Source organism: Hylaeus volcanicus, chromosome 1 (genome assembly GCF_026283585.1).
Source record: "Hylaeus volcanicus isolate JK05 chromosome 1, UHH_iyHylVolc1.0_haploid, whole genome shotgun sequence".
In the NCBI taxonomy this organism is placed as follows: domain Eukaryota; kingdom Metazoa; phylum Arthropoda; class Insecta; order Hymenoptera; family Colletidae; genus Hylaeus; species Hylaeus volcanicus.
The window spans coordinates 30,453,647-30,470,369 of record NC_071976.1 but is presented as its reverse complement, the minus strand read 5'-3'; the positions used below and the strand labels follow the sequence as shown (position 1 = coordinate 30,470,369).

General features: G+C 44.9%; 1 protein-coding gene across 3 annotated transcripts in view; it reads left to right on the top strand.

Annotated features, from left to right (window-relative positions):
- Positions 1-16,723, top strand: part of LOC128879809 (homeobox protein aristaless-like) — a 120,551-nt gene that overhangs the window by 62,051 nt on the left and 41,777 nt on the right. For all 3 annotated transcript variants that reach the window (XM_054129314.1, XM_054129304.1, XM_054129294.1), the window contains exon 2: positions 10,235-10,595. In XM_054129314.1, coding sequence (XP_053985289.1) covers positions 10,235-10,595 — 361 coding nt within the window. The remainder of the gene's footprint in view (positions 1-10,234; positions 10,596-16,723) is intronic.

Here is a 16,723-nt window from a genome sequence, read left to right as displayed (position 1 = left end):
GGAGAGCAGTAATCAGGAAGTCGGCGTGCATCGAAGTTAATAGATATTCTTCGAGATCGTTCGCGGCGACGCTTAGGCAGGATCGCAAAATATAGCGTTCTAGCACAATACACGGCCGGGGCTGTACCGTCCATGATCGATGACTAGATAAAGCATCGCGGAGGTAGAGTAATCGGCCCTTAACCGTCGCACATAAATCAAACGACTTCATCCACGATGAAAAGAAAGTAAGAAACCACGTCCCCCGATGTACAAGACATAACGACGCGTAAGTGGATTTGGAAAACCGGTAGAAAACCTGATTACCGCTTTCTCGTTCCCTCTTTCGGTTTCATCGGCGCAACGGCTCGCCGAGCCACGGACGGTTTAATGAAGTGGCGCTGCGTGGTTGTTCGATAATTTATGGACTCGTATTAATTACGGAAATATTGGGTACGAAAGTGGATTGATTTTACCGTGGATCGAGTGGCATCATAATATTGGTAAACGAAAACGAACGAACGGCAGGATCGTGAACAGCGTCCTCCGCGATGGATGCCGGCATTGGGTTATCAACTTTTCAATTTCTTTCGCCTTTTTCTTTTCTTTTTTCTTTTTTTTTTGTTTCGTCCGCCTGCCACACTCTATTCGTGCGAGGAGAGATCGACTTTAATGGGCAAGATCGGTCCGCGAAGAGGCGGCATCCCGAGCGTTACAAGGTGAAATTTGCCCGACCGCTTCCAAAAAGCTGCCTCATTTCTGGATTACACCGTCGGTATACGCTTCGACAATTATGCAAAACAGCCATCCTTTTATTCGCGCCCCGGTGCACCGTCCCGCAACGCTGTTATTATTCTCACCGGCAGAACAAAAAACGCAACGACGAATAATGTACTTCCGCCACAGGAGCCATAATGATTCCTCGTCTACCGTGCGTCGGGCTCGAACGTGGCAACAAACGAGAGTGCCATCGCCGAATTTCTCGTTCGGTTACGCGTTCGACACATTTCGTCAATTTAGCGCAGTCCTTTTTTTTCGACTCGTGACAACCCTGCGCAAGATTAAGTTAGTAATTTTCGCAATGCCTATCTCTGAAACAACTAATGACGAGACATTTCTAATTCTTGTTTTAACCGTTTGAGTCCCAGAGAGTATTGAAAAGACACTGTCGAAGAATCCCAAACAGGGGTTCAACTTTTGCCAGAAAAGTGGGAAAAAGTAGTAGCTTTCGAGGGCAAATATTTCGATTGACACTTTTATATACCCTACTATTAAAATAAATGCGAAGAAACAGCGGCTTTCAATGCAACCTCTTAATAGAACGACCTAGCATCGCTTTCCAACGACTACGCGCTCCAACCCAACGCTTTACAGGTGAAAGAGCGTCGCGGCGCCCGCCTAGACCGTCGTTGAAATCGCCAAGCGCTATAATTCCGCGAACGTTGAAAAACCGGATGAGCGACGCGCTTCCGGCGTGGAGAATGTCGCCGTTGTCGCTAGCGCGAGAACGTTCAGCGATTCTTTCACGTTACGCAATCCGCCGCGGCGGCTAATGCGATTAAAAAGACATTACGATTACGTTCAATTATTAACAATTACAAGGACGGCAAAAAAAAGGCGTAATTACCTGCCATTAATCAACGAGCCCGAGCCCGCTTCTTCGCGACCTCTATATCGCCGTCTCCGTTTCGCGTGGCGTCCCTCTCCTTTCTGACATACCTTCCACCGCAATTACTTTAATTCGCGAATACCGCGAAATGTTTGCTGAGTGGAAAACAACGCGGAGAAAAAAATAACGAACAAGGCCGCAGATGACTCCCAAAGATAAACGCAACGGGATCTGATTTCGCGAGCGTTTGTCAATTTAGACGATGGACTAATAAGTAAACGAGGTTATGACGGATTTGGAGAGACTCGTCGATTAAGAGAACGATTAACACGTTGGTCGCCACGTCACCCAGAAATGGGCGACGGGACTTTTCGTCGAGGAACTAAGAAATTCAATTTCAGAAGCGAGGCGGTAACGAAAATAAATTTTGGAGACGTTGCACAAATACAGCGAAATTATTTGTTCTTCGACAGTCTCGAGACGAAATGTTAACTACGTAGAAATTTTTACGAATTTTAATTTACCAATCAACGATCGTGTTTCGTGTCTGAAAGACGAGCTAAGCTGTTGCCATCCGAAGTTTGATCCGGAAACCGTGCGAATATCGACTAATAAATCGTTTATCGTAGAATTCCATTCGATTTTCCAGCATGCAGAATTCGACGCTTCTAATAAATATCCGATAGGTCTGGTTACGCGCCAGCTACGATCGGTTGGGTAATAAGCGCGCCTGCCGGACATTAGTCTGGCATACGTTTGAAATTTATCGTCATAGTTGCGACTAATTATCGGTTTCCATTAAACTTTTTCAACGCCTCATACGCGCGCAACTTTCCACACGTGAGGGCCGGTGCGAACACGCCGTGCGGGGCACCGCGGCAACGATGCAATTTAGTAATTAATGGTGACATTGCGGATAATTAACTGCCGTAGATAATTGTAATTGTACTTAAGTTCTGTCTGTCGGCCGCAGCGGTGATCGCTGAGAGCTAGAGACAAAAGAAAAAAAAAAAACGAACGAGTGCAACGCTGCGCTTTTGTTTGCTTTTATTTGCTTTTCCAAGATTTTGCACGAATATTTTCCGATTAACCAAATACGAACATTTTCTGAGTTATTAACGTAGGCGCAGGACTTTTTGTATCTATTCGTTATTTTTTTTAAATTGAGGAGACGAGGATATCATTATGTAAAATGGAAGAATTAGAAGAATTCCAAGACAAATATTATACAGTCCGAGTAACAGCTTGGTCAAATGACGTTCAACAGAGTGGACATTGGGAATAAATCGTCGCACGGAGTTTCTATTCGTCATCTATTACTTGAATAAAATTCTGCGCATCTCCGGCGCAGAGAGACAAATGCGCGCGACACCGAGTCGACGCGTTCAATCTCACGAAGGTGAATTATTGGCACATGACGCGGAAGCGCGGATTGAAACGTCGAAGGAAATGCTTGGTACGTTCTTAACTGGATACCATAGTAACGGTAACAATATTCAGTATTTTTCTTTCGTACCTATTCCCCGGTAGAATTTTTTCCAGAGGACGTCCGGAACTTGACGAACAACGAATGACGATAATCAACCGTGGAAATGAACATTAAACGACGAATCCGCGGTTAAGCGATTTACACGAAACGCTTGCGTCTCTTTATCGTCGGGAGTTCGCTGAACCGCGATAGCAAAAAGAAACGAGAAGCGCTATCGGCGATTTATGACGGGAGAAGCATGTGTTCCCGTGGCTGTGTATTTAGATGTAGATTAGGATGCGTGCAATTACGTTAGTGGGCCGGTAAATTGCACATCGGTGGCCAAGCGTGATTTATCGTGCGTACCACGCGCCATTCGGGATCTCTGCTTAATGATCGTTCGCAGATCACTATCGACGATCGACGATCGACGGAGGGAATGCGTTGAATTGACCCAGACTCGCGACCCTCTCGATTATCGAAACGGATAGACACCGATGCTCGGTTTTCCATCGATCGATCTCGTACGTTTTTTATCGCGCAGCGTGTCAAGTTCAGACGCTTTTTTCGGTTCAAAGATCACCTCGTTGAACAGTAAAATACTGTGTGCGATTTATAACGAAACGAATGCAGCGTTTCTCAAAGTGTTTCAGAGATCCGGACGAGAATTCAGTGGAAATAACAATTAATAACCGAAGAAATATAAGTTTCGAAAGTGAAAAATTATTCTACCACGCTTCTAAATATTCAAATCTAAACAATTAACTAGGAAAAATTAACTTGGCACTGTATGAAACACGAAGATCCATAAATAAATTTCACGGTAGATCCGTCCCTGGATCGTCCATGAAAATTATTATCATCTTTCGAGCCGAGGTACGATCGTTACGATGAGACCAAAGGCTACCGCGTGCCAACGGATTTAACATTTATTTACAGAACGAGCGCGGGTCCCTTCGATTTTCGAGTGATCGATGATCGAGCGACTCCCTCGACGTCGACAAATCACCCCAACGCTATCTCTCCGCCTTTAATTAATTTCGCGAACGTGAATCGTTGATCGAGCCTCGCCGACGGATAATGGAGCAATTTGCAAATTACATCTTCGCCGAACGAAGATTTTCATCGAAGCTTAGGGACAAAAAAATCTCGCGTGTTGCGTTACGGCGTACCGCGCATTAATGAACGCGCGTCCTAATAATCGTTGGACTGACGTCGCGGCGCGCATGCCTGTAAGAGCGTTGCTTTTTCCTCGAGGGATAAACAGGTTCTTTGAGACGGTAAATCGTGGAAAAACGACAAACATACATTCCCGGAGAGAATTATCCGACTGAGTTTTTTCCAACGTTTAGAATGAATAATGTACAACGGTAACGTTCGCGAGAGATTACGACGGGGTTCTCGAATCTGCTCGGATGGGAACACGACTTTTCTATCGAGGAAGGATCTTTTAAGAAACCCAAGGACCTAGAAATTACTATAACCGGGGCTAAAATTATCGTACAAATAATTCTGTTGCTGCTCGTGCTACTTATTGACGGAGGTTACGGACTCGATGGCCTCTGTAATTTATACTTTTCTATACTAAAGTAATTTTTTTTGCAAAACCTACGTTCGTAAAAATTGCATCCACTCAATTTATCGTCCAAGGAATCGCGTGTACCCGCAAAATTTAACGATCCACTCGAGTCATAAAACGGGCTCGCGTTTCGTCGCGCGACAAAAACTCACCCGTTGGATCAACAAACACGGTGTCGATCTCACGGTCGAGTTAATTATTGGAGAAACGTAATGATCTTTGCCAAGAGTAATTATCGTATCAATTCCTTTGTTACGGAGGAAGGTGTGTGCTCTCAAATATTTTCACGACGCTCCTCGTCGAATGGGGCATGTTGCGTTCTCGTATAAGACGCGAGATAAAGAAAAATAGAAGAGAGTGGTGTGTTTTACGGGTAGAGGACTTTAAAAACACGCAACGAGCTGAAGAAGGTTAAGAACCACTGCGTTAGATCCGCGGGTCGTCGCGTATCGACATAAGAAAGATTTGTTCTTGCCAACTTAATTACTTCTTATGATCGAATCCGAGATTATTCTCACAGTAAGGTTACGTGTGTAATATCTATGTAAGCGGTTCTACCATCGCCTCGACCCTCTTCTGCAGCGACGGATCTAGACTTATCGAGGTCCGACGCTAATTGCAAGGGCCTCTCCTCGAACATTTCACGAAAGGCGAATACTATTACGAAAATATACATATAATCTTCCACTGTTCTCTACACGAAATGTTCAAATACATTCGAAGAGAAATATGTTAAAAATTTCCGCAATCAGTAAATTCTGTTACAAAAATAATTCTGTGTTAGAGAAGTTGCCAAGTTTAAAATAAAATAAGGAGAGATTAGGTTACCCACGCATTTCACACTTTTTGGAGTTTGATTCGAAAGGAAGCTACTGTTCAAATTTGGTGTCAATCGTTCAAGTAGTTTTTGAAATTTTTGTGTACATACAAACAAACGCTTCCTCTTTATACATATAGTAATAAGATAAGATAAGATTATACTTATATAATTTTGTACTTTTCTCCTATGCTTCTGAATACCAATAAAAAAAAAAAAAAAAGTAAGCACTAAAGATCTTTCTACGTGAGATCCAAAGCTTCGTCAGCTTCGTCAGGTTCATTCGTCCTTGTCTTTCTGCCCACTTCGACTCCGCCTTGCCCCACACGAGCTGACTTTCACATCTTTTGATCGTTCTCTGAAAGTTCCTTCATTGTTGCAATTGCTATCGGGACATTGTACCGGCTAATTAATTCAGCTGGAAATGTTAAACGAACGCGCGGGCGCAACCTGCATCCGGAAGGTAAATATCGGGCCCTATCCGCAACGCTATCGCGTGAGTAGCCACAGGCTGAATAAGGGACTGCCGATAATTCGTAATTGCTTGTTATTATCGTGCCGAGAAATCGAACACGTCCGACCGTCGCCGGTTCTTGTCACAGGACGCATTGATGCGTCTATTAGCGCGAATTTGCAAGTATGATTCGATGTAAAAACACCTCGTTCGGCGTGCACCCGTCGCGGTACACCGACGTCCCGAGTCCGTGATTCACATCAACCCACCGGAACAACGATCCTTCCCATTAAACTATTTAATCAAGTCAAGCACCATGATTAATCCCCAATCTATATATATATATATTTCTTTTTTTCAACAACGAAGGCAATCGATGACTCAAACTCTCTCTAATTTTACCCGGACTCCGTCGTGTTTCATTATTTTTCCAGACGAGTGTCCGTAATCGACTTCTAAAAGCTATCATTTCCTCGTTTTGTAATATGCCCAAGTTTGACTAATGAAAGCTAAAACTCGTTACCTAATGTACCGGGAAGTGAGAGACCAGTAATCGACATGCAAATATTTTTAATGTCAATTGCAATTATCACTGGATAATAGCCGTAACTTTTCTATTCGTTTCCGCGTTAACGAGGAATTCAGCTATTAATTTATATTTGGCTCGATTCGGAAGCTTTCGGAGCAGTTATTAGAATATTACGCGTCGTTGAAAAAGAGGCGGTTGAAATCGACGAAGAAAGTCGTGGAAAATTCTCGAGACCTCGGGCAAACGCAAGACCATCGTACCAGAGTAGTTGCGTGTACGTTGAGGTTGGCCATTATAACACGTCCGCGAGAAACACAAGCGGCCTCAATGAGTCGGCTAATTAGTTTATTACGCCGCGCTAATTTGTATGCCCATAAATCGCGATCGTATGTACGCGGTGCGCGTAATGCGCCAGGCTAATACGCGCTCGCATACGACTGGTTCGAAGCTGGCACATACAGCTACTCGCAAAAGCAACCATCCCTCGCATATTATAATTATTTTCTTGGTACTTCGTACGTTCCGGCTTTGTACAAATTTTCTGCGCCCTCTTGTTGATTGCGTGGACGAAATTACTATTTTATTATCATTCGTTAAATATTATTTTGCTCTCTGAAAAAAAAAAAAATTCAGAGACCTGTAATACCTCGTCCAATAATTTCTCTAAAAGTACCCCGAGAAAAGAACACCTCGAGTCTAAAATATACAGGTAAGCGTTATCGAGCACGATCTTTTGTTTACATTCGAGTAAATTAGAATTGCTTGTTCCACTTTCAAATCGATTAAACACTCGGGCGCGCACTTTTGCGAGCAACTGTACATAGTTGCGCGCGAATATGACAGAAAATGACTTGGCAGATTTTCATGCCGCTCTCTCAGAAATCACTCCATCCAAAGCCTCTAATCGAGCGTGACGCATCTAATCGGGCATCCGCGATACAGTGTAAGAACGCGTAGCCGCTCGGGAGAAGAAATAAATTAACATCGTAAATTCTCAATACCAGTCGATGAATTAACGACGAGTCAATTAACGCGGTTGCCAACCGGCTGGATCTTCCACTCGCGAGACTGTCGTGCAACGTTTTGTTCGAAAATTTGTTTGCTCCGTTTGTAAACCGGACGATCATAATTTTAAGATTTCTCTTTGGCTTGTTCGAGACCTTCCGATCGATAATTCTGCCGAACTCAACTGTTTACGTAGAATCTTTTAAAATTGGTATTGTATCGGAATGTTGGTCAACGTTGCTAGAGACAATCCTTTTGCTAATACGAACCGAAAGCTGACCAACCAAATGAAAATAAAATTTCTAGGAAAATTGCAGAGTATAATTTTTAATCGAAGAATGAACCTTCAAACGTACACTTGTTCTGAAAAATACCATCCAGTATTACAAGCTCAGTAAAAGGACAAGTATCGAAGAAGTTTGAGACTCGAAGAAAGACTGCTTTAATGTCCGAACTAAATCAAAATTCAAAAGCTGGGAACGCGTAGAAATTGGGAATGTTCCACGAAGGAAGAACGGGGCTGGATGGCTGGAGCTCGAAGCGTTCTCGAGCAGTCGCTTCCTCCCGGCTGTGAAATTACAGTGTTTACGCGAATTAGATTTCGGTTTCGGTAATTTTCAGTTAATAACGAACCGAACTGGCCAACGAACGAACGAGGATTAAGTGCGGCTTCGGGCCCATTAATGCTGTTATAATGTTAAAGGCTACCTACGCCATCCTCGAGCGAACTCTTCGCCCGTACGCACGACGTATTCAACGTTTAATCGCGAAAGCCAACAAAAACGAGAAGGGGGGCTCGGCCGGGCTTAGATCTTGCTTATCGTTCGCATTACGTGCAGGCTACCTGCATTATAAACTCATTCCCGATAAATCGGCCCAACTAACAACGGCTGTTCCTCCTTCCATCGTTTTCCCGTGCCGAGCGGAACCTTCGTGGCTTGATCTCGCTTAAACGGATTTCGAGGCGCGATATCGAGCCTTTTGGAGAACCAATCGAGGAGGTGCCAAGTTCGATATCCTCTGCCATGCACGAGGATAATCGTTCTCGACCAACCACGACGACGAGAAAGAACAATTTCGCCTCACGAGGTCGAATTTCGAGCATTCATCACTTGGTGGAAACCTTTGAAAAAATTTTTGGTATTCAATTTTTCTCTATGTTATGCCTTTTAAAAATTTAAACAGAATTGTTTGGTTTTTTGTTTGACAAGTTGACACCGGCGCGGTTTTTTAGTGTCGGTGCCGTGACCCTACGCGACAAAATCGTGCCACAGTTAAGACACTGACCGAGGCGGCGCGGTATCAGGTTGCACTGTTCAGCACGCTGTATGACTCACCGGTGATGCACGCCGCCCCAAGGAGCAGACACGATATGACCGGTGATGCAACCCGGCGTCAATGTGTTAATGTAAAAAGATTTGGTTCGAGCTCTTCTGTGCTCCGTACTCCCGCGTATCGGCTCCTAGCCTTCGTACGACACCCACGCATGGACGACCGTTTCCCGCATCGAAAATTTAACTATAACGAGGAATCGGGGGATCCTCGCTAAATTCATTAGCGAGACGAAACCGGTTCGAAGGGCTAAAACAGCTTTGCAAATTACGGATGCGAATTATCAGTAGCAGCTTGTAAGCACGAGGTGGGATCCTTCGGCTGGTATGTCGAGGTATCGATCGCGCGTGAAAATGATTCTGGTCGTTACAAGCGAATCGAGCGCTGTTACATGATCACTCACGGCGTCGAACGTGCCGAAGTGTGGGCTTGTAGGGATCATTAATGCGGCAAGGTCGGTGAAAGGAATGATAGCTCTGTCCTCCTTCGTCTCTCCGTGTCTCGCTGTGTCTCGACGTACCTGCGTGGTCGTGCATACAACCTGATTCAAAAATACCCTGGGAAATATCCTGAGAAATAGATTCCCGAAAATGCCTCGACTACAGAATGGTCCATTCGGAAGGTTCGTGCCAAAGGGCACTAGCTCTGTTTGTTTATCAGACTTCGAGATGAATTCAATCACGATACTGCGCGCGAAAGCGGAGCACTAGAGACAGAGTTTGATTGCGAATCCCAAGGTCTATGAAAATTTGATTTTTGGAACGACGATCGGAACTTCCTGTAGTTGTTTGTTGTATTTAATCCATAATGCCTTCGAATATTCCAAGTATTCCAAGAGCTCTAATACAGTGGCGTTTGAACCTGCTGGCAGCGGAAACTAAACCACGAGGATTTCCCTGGCCAGTCGGGGGAATCCAATTGAATCGTTAATAACTCGGCGGTCGAGGACCAACGTTAACCATGGTCCGCGCGATTTAGTTTAATTATAACCGTTCGACCGTGCGACAGCACGCTTCGGATTACGTCCAACCACGACCGCGGTTTTCCGTTACAAATCGTTCTGGATAATTTCGTCAGATAGAGCTCAGAGTTCGACGGAGGAATCGAGAGCGAGAGCGATAGTATTCTGCCCTGGATTAGTAAATTATCGAAGAAATAAGATTATTATTTGCTCTGTGTTCGTTACAACATTCTTGAGAAGAGAATATTCGTTGGACTCCTCTAAGTATGGAGAGCACTTTGAAGAGTTTTCCAAATGCTTTCTTCTCGACAAATTCTACTCCTAAATTGAAGAGAGCATTCGTTGGACTCCTCGAAGCATCCATACTACTTTGAAGAGTTTTCCAAATATCTTCTCCTCAACGAGTTCTCACCGAATTCCGTTTAAACCGAAATAATAACAAGTGAAATAAGGACGATGGTAAGTCGGTGGACTAAACGAAGACGTCCTTTCGATCCACAGATCATTCGACGCGAGGAGGAGGCGTCGAGCAAGCTGTCCCGCAGACGAGTCCTGCGAGCAGCACGAGCAGCTCGAGCCAGGTGAATCAGGTGAGCCAACCACCTCACCAGCAATCGGCACCGCCACCCACGACCACGACACCTCAATCCACTCAAATGGGAATCTCCACGGAAGAGTCGAGGCCCGAGGAGGAGAGCAACCACCCTAGAGCAGCGCCGACCAGCCCTGAGAGCGAGGCCGAGGCCGACGACTTTGCCCCGAAAAGGAAGCAACGCAGATATAGGACTACCTTTACCAGCTTCCAACTAGAGGAACTCGAGAAAGCTTTCTCGAGAACTCATTATCCCGACGTGTTTACCAGGTAAGTCCAAAGAAATGCTCGGTGCTACTCGATACATTTGTCGGCCCCCTCGAATAATACCCTAACTCGTCGGCGTACAGTACGCACGCACAGCTTCGACCATTTCTGCGAGGCAAGCTTGGAACGATTATCGTATTCGGTGGAATTATTGTTGTAAGGTCCCGACGAGCAATTATTACTATGAGGTCTCAACCAGCAATTACGATTATCGTGTCTATTTTCTTCGTGATAGCATAATGCGATGCTAGATCTAATAACGAACGTAATAATTACGTAATGGCCGAGCTCGTAGAGGACGTTTTGTGTTTATATCGAGATAGTGGTCTGTGTAAAGTAACGGTTCTCTGGCGCGAGTTCACCGTCTAAGAAATCTTTAAAGATGTTTGAGTCAATTATTAATATAATTGCTCGATGAGACCTCGGGGAGCTATATATTTTAAACCCAGTACTAAATCCCAATTCGTCCAGGCGTTACGATAATTTGCTAGCCAATTGAAAAGCGATATCAGCGATCGGCCGTAAACTAATGTAACGTAACCACTGACCTCGCGAACGGTGATTTACATTTATATCGAGATAATGGTCTTCTTCGTTGCATAGAGAGTAACGGTTCGCTGGATCAGCCCGATGAGTTCAACCAGCCGAGAAATCTTTTTTTTTTTTTTTACGCAAACACGCGCTAAATTAATGGCCGCCTCTATGCGCAACAAAAAAGACCATCATCGGTTCTTGTTATAAATATAAATCACGGCGTTCGTGCGCCGAGCCGTTACCACGGTTCACGACAATTTTCCTGCTCGTGGCACGGAATTCTCGTTGATCCCATTCCTCGAATCATCGTCCCTCCTCGTCGAGAGTTTACGGTGCACCTTGAACGGGACTGATAGGAGGCTCGTGCGCCTCCCGCAGGTCTAGACGATAGAAAAGGTGTCTAGCCGCGTTCGTCGGGTTCCAGGCTCCCCGTTGTAACGGGATCCAGATGCAGCGGGGCCACGCGGAGTCAAGGTATCACTTCCTAGCCGAAACATTCCGCTCCCGTGCGCTTTCCTCCCACGTTTCTGGAACCGTTTCAAACGAGACCACCGAACGCCGTCACCAAAAATTCGTCTTTTAATGGATTCGTTAGCTGGGAACGAATTTACGATCGGTTCGGGGCCATGGGCGCCGTCGTAAAACGAAAATAGACGCTGAAGATTATATTTGTTGAGAGAAACTAATTTGATGTTTCGATTTTTGAGGTTTTTCCTGAGGTATTCTTGATTCAGTGTTCGCGATAGATACAGACTGTCGATGTCCTTTCAAGATTCATGATCCGTGATTAAATTAACACTTTACCAGTAGTTTATTATTACTAAGGTACGTAGTACGATCCCATTGTACGCTCCCATTATTATGCGAATTTTGAAATATTGTTCTATAGGATGTTCCCGGATTGTATGGTCAAACTCAAGAGGTGAATTTAGGACCCAAAAAACGAACAAAAATTTGACTATGTAGTTTCTAATAATTTATGAACAGATTTTAATTAAAGTAGAAATTTTCAAGAGTATCGGTCTGGCAGTCGAAGTATTAAAATACGATAGGATTCTAATTTTGATGGATCCTGATCGTTAATGGCTAGAGAATCCAGTGAAACGAACAATTTTTACGGAAAATTAGCAGAAGTATACGTATAGCGGATTCATCGTCGATCCTCAGATCGTATTTACCGAAGTTCTACGTTGAAAACGCTTCACGAGGAAAATAATCTGATGATCGAAACCGCGGTATCGGTAAAAATAATAGGCAAACGAGTAATAACAGCGAGTGATCAACGGGACTGGCGTTGGAATCCGGGAAAACTTGCAAGATCTATCGGTCGGCGAAACAGTACGTACTCCGTCATCGATCATCGAGTTTTTCAGGGAGGGGATCGTCGTCATGGAAATTCCACGGCGTCAAAACGATAGTTTAACGTTATTAAGTTCCCGTAGGTTGGATCCAATTGCTCGCGGTAACGTGCCGGCAACAGGGTGTATCGCAATATATCTGGGTAGCTTTTTCCTTCGTCTCGTTCCTTTCCCCCCCACCGTTCGGACGTGGCTGCTTTCATGCCACGGAACACCCGGTAGGTAGAAGTAACTAATAGCGGTGTAATCGCTCGTAATAGGTCCGGTCCTGCGGCCACGGTATGGGTTCTCGTAATTAACGAACGTAGAGGGGATGTACGTATGCAGAGAAGCGAACCAGCCACGGTGCGCCATTGATAGCGACTTGCCGATCGAAATTCGCTGGCCACGAGGGCAAAGTTAAAATCGCGATCTAATTTACGATGGCATCCGTGCAATCCGAATTATTCCGAATTATTCTTCGAATTATTCTTCGAGAGTGTAATGAATTTGAGCAAAAGTATTAAGATGCCCTGCTGCATATTATACATGTGTAAACCACTCACGCTGCTCTCACATACACATTTATCGCAACAAGGATTATTGTTTGTAACTTGCAGTACTACGTGTAAAAATAAAATAACGAATCATCTCAACGAACTAGCTAAGATGGTAAACCAGGGCTTCTTAAACATTTTTCATTCACGACCCCATTTATGATCACGATTGTTTTCCAAAAAACCAAACCAACAGATATAAAATAAAGATATGCGAATACTTTGAGATGAATAACTAAAAGAGGAAATACTCTCAGAAAATTACATTTACTCGAACATATGTATAAAATGATCTCAAAGTTTCATTAAATTATATACGTTCTTTTCTTGCTAAAAAAAATGTCATGCAAATCGGTAAAAAAAAAAAAACATGGTCCTAAACCTATTTCCCCTCTCAAGTAGAGCTGAGCCTTCATATCTGTGCTTCCTCAAGAATCCTCTCTTTCGCCTTTAATAATTTGATCAACGACTGCGAACGAAAAACTCAAGGTCCGTCTTCTTACGGTCGTCCTGGGTCCAGGTCTTATCTCGAAATTCCAAGTCCAGACTCGCAGTTTCGAGATAAGACCGCTAATGTCCGTTGGATCCCATCGACGTGAACACCGTAGTCGACCGGCTCCGTTCGGCTTCGTTCGCTCTTCCTTTCTTCGACCAGTCCAACAACAGGAGCGAACGTTAATTTTGCAATTTCCGAGGAGATGATAGATCGCGTCTCGATAAAGAAATCGATCGATTTTTTCGAGCAATTTTGCGGTAATCTATCGTTTCCTTATTGTGGATCATTTCCTCCGTGGCGTCGAGTCGCCGGGTACCTTTTTGCCGTTTTCATATAAATTAATCCCTTCCCCCGTGGCGATCGTTCCTTGCTCTATCTCTCTCTCTCTTTTTCTCCTCTCTCAACGCCGTGTTGCGGTATTAATTTCACACTAATTGGATTTTATGGTCGCTTAGGTTTATTGACTAGCCGAGAGGAGGAAAGTCTCGCTCTCGGCTGATGCATATTCATTAGTTGCTTTTACGGAGGAGCCGCGCGCGATCGGTTCAACGAAATGCACTCTCGCCGTTCCCTATGACGTTCCTCGTGCGATTTTCGCGAGGAAGCAAGCTCTCCGACTCCGAAACACGTCTCGTCAAATTCGTCCCGATCGATCGACCCGACGAAATCGGGTGCTGAATGAAAGATTTCTATACGCGGAGGATGTCGTAAGCCCTGGTACGCAGCCACTTACTTTTACGAGCTCTTAAGATCTAATTTAGATTAGAATCGTGTGGCTCGAGCTACCGTGGCTCGGCTAATCGTTCCACCCGATTCCTACCAGCTCGGATACCTCGCTATTGGTTCATATTTTTCCTGCCACTCGTTTCTCTTCTCGCTTCCCTCCGTCTTTTGTCTCTTATCGACGAGGGGACAGGGCTCCGAAAGAGAGAAAAAAAAAAAAAAAAGAAACTGTATCCTGGTTTCACTTATGAAATCTATCGCTCGAAACGCGCCACGGAAGATCCACCTGTTTTCAGAGGGCAGGGAACACGGTTCTCGGTAAATCATTCCGAGGAATACCTTTATATCCGTGGGGTGGGTCGGTGGTGAGTTTAATAAGGATGATTGTTTCCAGTGATCCGTGGAACGGAACCAGTTCCATGGAGCTCTCCCGCCTGCCTTCTCGGCCCCTGTCCTTCGTCCCCCGTCCCTGTCCTCCGGCCCGGGGCCCCCCCCCCCCCCCACCCACCCCTTCAGGTTCCATCCTCTTGTCCTGACCGGTAACATCTCCTGTCATTAATCGAACGTCGAGTCATGCTCCCGATTAGAAACGCCGCCAGCTCCTACCGATCCGTTTCTTAGCAAATGAGATTAGTGCTCTCGCCACCGCTAATTAGAAACATCGTCGAAAATCTCGGCCGGAAGCGTCCCCGATTTTCGCTCTTTGCATTAGAAGAAACGAGCCGCTCACGGCACCTAGCTCCGAGCGAAACGAAACGATCGTGTGTCGCGACTCGATCGATTCTGCCCACGTTCTTCCAATTAGCGTTGTTTCGTGTAACCGTTTCGGTTGAATTTTTCACCGGGGAGGAATTACGAGTGGAACACTCGTTGTTCGGGGATAAGTAGCGGAATGGTAAAGTAGCTAATCGTCGTGTAGTTAAGATAGAATAACGAAGTGGCGATAATAGGAACGAGGAAGTGGTAACGCAGAGAGGTGTTTTGTTAGGTATTGTACGTCTCGATGATTGTAACAGGTATTATTGTACAGAATACGTTATGCAACGGATCGACGTCTGTCCTAATCGGATAAGGATATACAGGGTGTCCCAAAAATATTGTAACAACTTTTTCCTTAGCGAAAATGTTGTCAGAGGTTTCGTTGAAGAGATATCAACGGAAAACACTGACCAATCAGAGCGCGAGGATGCCGATGGAGCGCTCGATTTATGAATTAAAACGACTGCATCTCACCTCGACCCTATGGTCTATTGAACTATTTCAATCTCGACCAATCTCGACTAATTGCCGATCGTTGAAGATCCTTCTTTTTTATTCTTTGCTGCTACCGCGTGGCAACGCAATGTGTTAACCATATCTACTACGTTGCATTTCGTATATATTCCCTCACGAACTCGAGGCCAAACCGATGACTTAAATCCCTCCTAAAATCGTCCAGCCTACGACACACCTCAATTTCCTAAAAATCTTTCGATCTCGAGCCGAGAAAATGATCGATCCAACGTGGAACGGTCTGAGCCCTTACGCGAGTATCGCGGATGATCCCGTCGCGCCCAATTTGTTCTTTCCGCGTTAAAAGCGGGATGAATTTTTTTGCGAAACTCCTATTCGCGCTGTTTCGTTTCTTACCGCTCGCGGTGAGGATCCCGAAAAGGAAGAACGAACGGCGCGGCAAAGGTTCGTCGAGATTCGTTCGTGGTTCGATCGACGACAGTGTGGCTAATCAGTAATTGCCTCTCCACGCCGCACGCGTGTTAAGCGCGAATTACGCACGCGTTTCGCACGCATTACGCGGCCCGCTACCGACATCAATTTCGTCTCGCTCTATCGCAATCGTAGCGGCGAGGGTTCTGGTTTGTTTCGCTGAAAAATCGACTTTTTTGTTAATTGCGCACCCTAGGAGTCTCAAACTGCGTCATTTAGGTTTTACGACGATACTGGGAGGTTGGACGTGATTGGTGTCGGGTCGAAGGGACATTGTACGAGACGAGGAGTACCTGTCGATTAAAGTCTTTAACCCTTTATTTACTGACGGGACTTGTAAACTCTATAAGATGATACAAGATCAAGATGGACGTCTAGACTTTGAAAACTTCTGAGAAATTCAGTAAATAAAGGGTTCTATCAAGTTAAGTGTAAACAATGTTAATTGAAATTTAAACTAGGTATCCCTAAATATTCATAGCATCCAAAAAATGTGAAAATAAGTCTTGTTCAGAAGAAATAGAGAAACTCCTACGGAGTCGCCTCACTTCGCAAGGACTACTTCCACTGTTACAATTTAAACCGAATTAACTTCCATCCTGGCCAACTTTGTGGAAAGCAATCCTATCTTCGAACATCGTGGAAATGGTTCGGCCATCGCCGTGTCGTTTCTGCGGCAATTGCCGTTTCGAGCGCAACATTCTAGCAGCGTCCGAGACGTGTGATTTATACCAAGATTAATGGCAGAATTCCGCGGGTTGTTCGTTGACCAACCCGATC